This window comes from Lichenostomus cassidix, chromosome 5, assembly GCF_008360975.1.
Source record: "Lichenostomus cassidix isolate B80296 chromosome 5, HeHo_3.0, whole genome shotgun sequence".
NCBI classification, from domain to species: Eukaryota; Metazoa; Chordata; class Aves; order Passeriformes; family Meliphagidae; genus Lichenostomus; species Lichenostomus cassidix.
In genome coordinates, this window is record NC_139486.1 from 9,547,940 (window position 1) to 9,554,898 (window position 6,959).

At 41.8% G+C, this 6,959-nt stretch overlaps 1 protein-coding gene across 2 annotated transcripts; it reads left to right on the top strand.

Moving 5' to 3' along the window:
- The first annotated feature begins 1 nt into the window (after nucleotide 1).
- Nucleotides 2–5,405, top strand: BAG5 (BAG cochaperone 5). Of its 2 annotated transcripts, none has more exons than XM_085061269.1 (2): nucleotides 2–114; nucleotides 702–5,405. In XM_085061269.1, the coding sequence occupies exon 2, from the start codon at nucleotides 731–733 to the stop codon at nucleotides 2,081–2,083; it is 1,353 nt and encodes a 450-aa protein (XP_084917395.1). In that variant the 5' UTR covers nucleotides 2–114; nucleotides 702–730; the 3' UTR covers nucleotides 2,084–5,405. The 2 variants fall into 2 exon arrangements, with proteins under 2 accessions (XP_084917395.1, XP_084917396.1); XM_085061270.1 differs by lacking the exon at nucleotides 2–114 and adding an exon at nucleotides 150–315.
- Nucleotides 5,406–6,959: the final 1,554 nt, after the last annotated feature.

Here is a 6,959-nt window from a genome sequence, read left to right on the forward strand (position 1 = left end):
CCGCTCCGCCTCCCTCTCGCGGCCGGGCCGGGCGGGGCTCGGGAGGTTCGCGGCGCTCGGCCCGTGGCGCAGCGCAGCGCCGGGCCGGGCAGCGGCTCCTCGGCCGGGCGGCGGGTGAGTGACTGCCGGAGCGAGGCGGGGCGGGGGCGCCGCGCGGGTCGGCTGCGCGGCCGGTGGGGACGAGCCTCCCGCAGGTGCCTCGGCGGTGGCCCCGGTGTCATTTCCTTTTCCCGCTGCGCCGGGGCCCACCGCGGGGGAGGCGGCAGGTTGCGGCCATGGAGAGCCCGGGGGCGGCGAGTGCCGAGGGGCAGCGAGGTGCGTGCGGGGAGGGCAGCGCTGCCCGGGGCTGTGGCACCCGGGGACGGCCGGGTTCGGCCGCTGCTCGCCCCCCGCTCGGGTTCTCCCCCGGGCTGCGGGGTTTGCTCTGCGGCGGCTTCACTGCAGAGCAGGTGGGGAAGGGAGGGCGGAGAACTGTGGGTGAGCGCTGGGAGCTGGGCGTGTGGCAACTAAAGCATCGCCCCTGCGGCCCCACCGGGAGAAAGGTGTAAAAATTAGAGGGCTGTGAAATAGCAGCCCAGCGGTTTATTCGTGTTGGTGTTTATACTTAAAATAGCTGTAATGCTGAAATGCTTCAGGATGCGAAAGTTGTAAAGTGTGCTTGTGCAGCGCTTCAGCGGGTGTTGTTCTCATTTTCCTTGTAGTTCATCTGAAAGTGGACGAGAGGAGAGGAATGGATATGGGTAACCAACACCCATCCATCAAACGGTTACATGAAATACAGAAAGAAGTCAAAGAGATTGAACAGCAAGTGGCTGTCTTCAGTGGTCTGTCTACCGACCGAGATTACAAGAAATTGGAAAGGAGCCTCACTAAACAGCTTTTTGAAATAGATTCTGTAGACACCGAAGGGAAGGGGGATATTCAGCAAGCCAGAAAGCGAGCTGCCCAGGAAACTGAGAGGCTGCTGAAGGAACTGGAACAAAATGCAAACCATCCGCGCAGACTGGAAATAGAGGCTTTATTCAAGGAGGCACAGGCACTTGTGGAACGTGAGATCACACCTTTTTACAAAGGAGGAAACGGTATAAGTGATGAATTTGAAGAAGGAATTCAGGACATTGTGTTGAGGCTCACCCAGGTGAAAACTGGAGGGAAAGTTTCTCTGCGCAAAGCAAGATACCGCACTCTGACCAAGGTATGTGCTGTTCAGGAGATTATAGAGAGTGGTTTAAAGCAACAGCTGTCCCTGCCACTCTCTAATGATGCACATCCTTCTGTCTCCAAAATTAACTCTGTAATGTGTGAGGTGAACAAAGCCAGAGGAACTCTTATTGCGCTTCTGATGGGAGTGAGTAGTAATGATACCTGCAGGCATCTGTCCTGTGTGCTCACCGGCCTCATTGCTGATTTGGATGCTTTAGATGTCTGCGGTCGCACGGAAATAAGAAACTACAGAAAGGAAGTAGTAGAAGAGATCAATAAATTGCAGAAATACCTGGACTTGGATGAAGAAGCAAATTCTACTCACGCTTACGATTTGGCACAAAATCAGTCCATTCTAAAAATAGAAGAGATCCGCAAGAAGATGAAGGAAGTTAATTCTTTACTTTTAAAAACAGAGCATGCGTCTGATTTGTATCTGGGATCCAAAGCAGAATTGCAGGGATTAATTGCCCACCTAGATGAAGTGAGTCCAGGAAAAAATCCCTGTATTAGAGAGGCCAGGAGAAGAGCAGTAATTGAAGTTCAAGCTCTTATAACCTATATTGATTTGAAGGAAGCGCTGGAAAAAAGGCAAATGTATCCAGAGCAAACTGCTGCCGAGCATCAGTCTCATAAAGCAGTTTGGACTGTTCTTGGAAACTTGTCTCAAATTCAGCAAGAAGTGATTTCATTTGATGGAAACAGAACAGATAAAAATTACATGAGACTGGAAGAACTTCTTACAAAACAACTTCTAGCCCTGGATGCTGTTGATCCGCAAGGTGATGAGCGGTGTAAGGCTGCCAGGAAGCAGGCAGTAAAGCTTGCACAAAATATTCTTTACTATCTGGACATGAAAACAGATGAATGGGAATACTGAAACAGCCGTGGCCTGACACAGAAGAACATTTTTCCCTTTGGCACTTTATGAAGATCATTGGCAGCACATAATAAAGTGTTCTGTGCTTGCTGAAATCGTGGAGATTGCATAAGCAGTTGACTTGGCTATATGTCTGCTATCCCACGCAGTCACCCACTTGCCATGGCAACTGTCAGTACACCATCAGCAATTCTGGTCACTGCTCTAAGCAAAGAAGTGCAATTCTCTGAAGGAATAGCTTAATACTTGATCAAATAGCTTCTTTTTTTTTTCTTCTTCTTTCTTGTTTTTGTTTCAATAGCCTTGTGCAATGTTCAGTGAATGCAGGTTTTTCAAAGACACAGAAACTTCCTTATGGTATAGTACTGGCAAAACTATTTAAGGAGACTGGACATGGAAATTAGTATTAAGGCATAAGGCTCCATCCAGCAACTTCACAGCAGTCTGGATATACTCTTAATGTGCTGTTACGACATAAAGTACTAAGGGCAGAGAGCCTGCTGGCTTTTGGATTGTACTTGATTTATTCCATCCAGCATACCATCTAGATTTCTCAGTTAATGGAGCTTTAATGCCAGCTGCAAGTTAGCATTTACATGGGCAAAGCTAATTATGTCAATTTTTGTAATACCTGAGCCCTTTGATTTGCAAAACTAGGTCTTTTGTTGGTGGAAATTCTTTCAAGTTATTGCTTTAAGGTACTGAGACTTGGGGAGGAAAATCTGTACATTTATACCGAACAGATAAAGGGGATTTTGAGGATTTCAAACTGCCATCCATAAACCCTTGAAAACTGCACTGAACTTTATTTAGTGGCTGCTTAGGTATCTTTTTAAACTCTGCTGTTTTGCATCTGGTTTTCACATTTGGTGAAAACAGAAGCAGAATTCACTTTGAAGTGAAATGTGCATTTTGGAGTTATTTTTGTAAAATTAGGTGGCCAGCTATAAAGATGTCCCTAAGGATGTAAATGTGTGCTACATGGTCAGGTGTGGCTATAAGCATGTCTTGGAAAAGACTTGTGGCAAATGTCTCTCTTTCCAGCTCATTCACTTAATTGTTTTAGTAGCTTCATTAGTAAGCTTGCTTGTACTATTGTATGCACCTACTTTTTTATTTGTGGCTGCTAGTGCCAATCACATTTCTACTATAGCATGGTTTTTGGCATTTTTTGAGAGCATGGCATTAAAATGGATTTAGTATAAAGATATATTGAATTATGGATAATTTGCACTCAGCTCTTTCATGATGAACTAATGAATTATTGTTCTATAGATGATGATTTGCACCACTTTAAGGAGTAAAACCATTTCGGATGTTACAATAAATATTTTTAAGATCTATTTTTTGATTGATTAGAGGAGACAGTACTGTCTGTGAGAGACAAGTGCCTTTATGACACTGCTAACTTGCACCGTCATATGTAGATACAGGAACTGTTTACTGGCAGCTCGATACATTTGTAATCTTTGCAAACTGGATTTTTCACGTATGTATCTAATTCTGCTGTAGTACGTGTCAAGTTAACATAATAGAATAGGTGACAGTTGCCCTATAGAGTCCTGAGAATGACTATCAAACTTGGGAAATACGGATTCTGCTTAAAAACTAAAGTATTGATGTGGAGGTGCAGGACTTTGGGCAGGTTTTCTGTGCCTATTGCTACAAGAATAGGGTGTTTGTTCCATAACATACTATGAGGTGTTGATTGAAGGCTGCATACCTTCAGAGTGTGAATAGATTTTGTTTGTGATTGTACAGGTGATTGCTTTGCAAATCTGCTTGCCAAAGCCAACCTAATTGAGTGCGGTGCCTAAGGCACAATTTGGCAATGACAGAATTGTTTGTTGGAGGATTCTTCCTGCTCCTTCAGAGACACAACCCCATTGAATTTATCTCTCCGTCACTAAAAAAAAAAAAGTTTCCCTAATTAAAATTCCAATCTCTATTTGAATATTATGTGGCTAACACAAAAGATTAATAGTGTTAAACACCTGAATTATTTTACTCATTTCAAGCTTTCTAAACGTTTGAATTGCAACTTCTGATTTGCACTTGTGTTTTTAGGAAAGATAAGGATTTGATAGTGCAATGATACTATTAATTTTTTTTTTAGTATTACTGTTGGGTCTGCAGTGGTTACTTGTAGTTTGTTTAAACAATTTAGTGTCTGTGTTCTCTGGAGGATACATGTAGTTTTGTAAATGTTTGAGCCTCTTACATAAAAATGAGTAAGTATAGTTATCAGATCTGTTCTATTTTAAATGTGTCTTTTAGTTTTTCTGAATGAATCGTTATGCCTGCATCTCTAAGAATGCAAATGTGTAAGGTTAGTGTAATTTGACTGAGTAGAGTTCAGTAGCAAGATATTATGTGGATTAAGCTTTTTTTCTTTGTTTGTAGTCTGATAAATTGACTATTTAAATTTTATGGTAAAATCCTCATCTGGAATGGGATTAATTTACACAGTTTCTGCATGAATGAAAGTAATAAAATAAATGTGCTTAACCAAAAGAAAAAAAAAAAAAAAGAGGAAATGCACAGGTTTCTCAAAAATTTCCTTTTATGCTGAAGAATGTAATTTCTCTGGTTTTTATATCCAAAGATTGAGAGACACACAACTTTCCTTTCCAATACAGCAGGCTAAAATAATCACCAAAATGTAAATGGACCAAATGGCAAAAGCCTGCATTTTAGTACTACACTAAAATAGAATTAACTTTTCTTGTGCTGTGTTATGTACCTTAGAGCAAAATAATTGAGTGCATATTTGGGGGAGAGGTAATTCTGCATCGTGATTCCTATTTGTTAACTGAATTTCTTTTAAAATTAGTTTTGTTTAGTTATTTCAGTGTTTGTTTTTTGTTGTTTGCCACTCAGAGTGGTTTTTCTGCAGTACCAGTTTGGAGGAGATTTTTGTTTAGTACAATTCCTACCTTTTTAATTTACCAGAAATCAGTGTCTGTGCTCCTGATGGTGTATCTGTCTTCAGTTATTGCTGTGTAGGAGATGACATTTGTATAAACAGATCCAAGATTAAATATTGCAGTGTTACATTCTTGATTATTAATACCAATACATTACTGCTTTTACTAGGTATTCATTTGAATGTTATACCCTGATGCCTTTCTCTATTTATTTTTGAATGTGAGTTATCAGAATGTAAATTTTTTTTGTCTTAGAGCAAGTGTTTTTATTAAACATACAGACATAAAGGTCCCTTCTTTTTTTTTTCTCCCCTCCTTCTTTAAAAGTTTGCTTTTTCACTGCTGTATTGATTAAAATAAAGTTCTTTGTGTGGATACCACTCCTACTTGCTAAATCTGGTGCCGATTGGTTTTCTCTGCATTCTTCAGCAGCAGCTTTGCACCCTCCTGGGTTCCACTTGGATGATCACTGCAGCAGTGCTTGTGGCAGTGCTCACACCTTGCCACTTTGCAGTTGAAGGATGCTGCCTGAACAGATGAGCTGGAGAAACTGATGGTGTGAGTCTCTTCCTGCAAAGTCAGTGTGGATTCCAGAGCCTTTAGCAGGAGGTCAGCTAATCTAGTTTTAGGCTGTGCACATGAGGCAGGTTCCCTGATTGTTCTGTTCTGTGTTTTTTTGAGATGCAGTGAGCCACGTTACCGGCTCGCTGCTGATGGAAATGGGAAATTCTGTTTCTGCCCAGAAAGCTGCTGGCTTTGTGCAGTTTCTGCTGGTTGGCCAACTCCAATGAGCTGATTTAATCCAATAAAGTAGGAGAAAACAAACAACAAAAATGGAGGAGGGGGTTTAATGAGCCAAAATGGCTTTTAGGAAGGTATGTGGGCCAGAGCTACTGCAAAATGAAGGGGTGGGTGGTGCAGCCATGGGCTAGGGAGCAAGTGGTAAGATTTTCGGTAGCAGCAAGTCATTAGATCAACTTGCATAGTTAAATAACTGGAGGAGGAGGAAGGAAAGGTGTCAACTATCAACTCCTACAGAGAAGTAGGAATTTTCTGCTTTACTAATGGGATATGATGAAGGCAATACAAATGAATCATGTACGGAAAATCAACCAGTAGCTTTCAACTGCACTTTCATGATTATGTCACAAGTGATCATAGAATCCTTATAGTATCGTTAAAGTTGGAAAAGACCACCAAGGTCTCTTTTTGTACCTTTGTACAAAGTACCATCATGTCAAAGTACTACACAGAGTCTGGAAAAGTCTTACCTAGAAGATACTGGATTAGAGTAAGGTTTATAAAGGTTGAATGTTCTCGTAGGTAACAACTTCACTGTATCATCTTTCCCTTATAATGGTACAGCTTATTTAAAGAAAATACATTCTTCAAAGACCAGTAAATTCTATGGGCATGGCTCTAGATGTTGCTCAGCCAGCTGCTGACCTGTTTGTCTTGATTGCCTGTTTACTTGTCAAAGGAGAGAATTGACGTTGTAAGAATATTCTTTGTGTGTGTTTGGGACAGGCAGATTTTGGTGCCTGGAATGGTTTAACTGGAAAAACTATTTTATTTCCATGTAGGTGTATCCTCTCCTTTGGAGAATTCTCGGCTGAGAACCTTAAGGAATGGAAGGACATTAGTACTGAGCTCTTGGATTGAAGGCCAGGGGGTTCAAGCTGGCTGCCAGCAGGAGACATTTAAATGGCAGGATCCAGCAAAACATTCCTGCTAGAGGAAACTGCAAGCAGAGACATGACCAAATGTTTTTCAGAGCTGATATTTTGAGTGAGCTCTGTGTTTGTTCCTCTGTCTGTTCCTTTGTCTGTCTGTGTCTGTTATGAGCTTTCATTGAGAAAGTAGATTCTTAGGGGCAAATTCCCTGAAACACTCTCGGGCTTTCTGTTTTAGATGAAGCTGAGAAATTTGTGTTTAAATCTTTTGCTGAG

Coding starts and splice junctions, on each gene's coding strand:
- BAG5 (XM_085061270.1), top strand. CDS start 276: ATGGAGAGCCCGGGGGCGGCGAGTGCCGAGGGGCAGCGAG. Junction 316..701: donor GAGTGCCGAGGGGCAGCGAG/GTGCGTGCGGGG, acceptor TTTTCCTTGTAG/TTCATCTGAAAGTGGACGAG.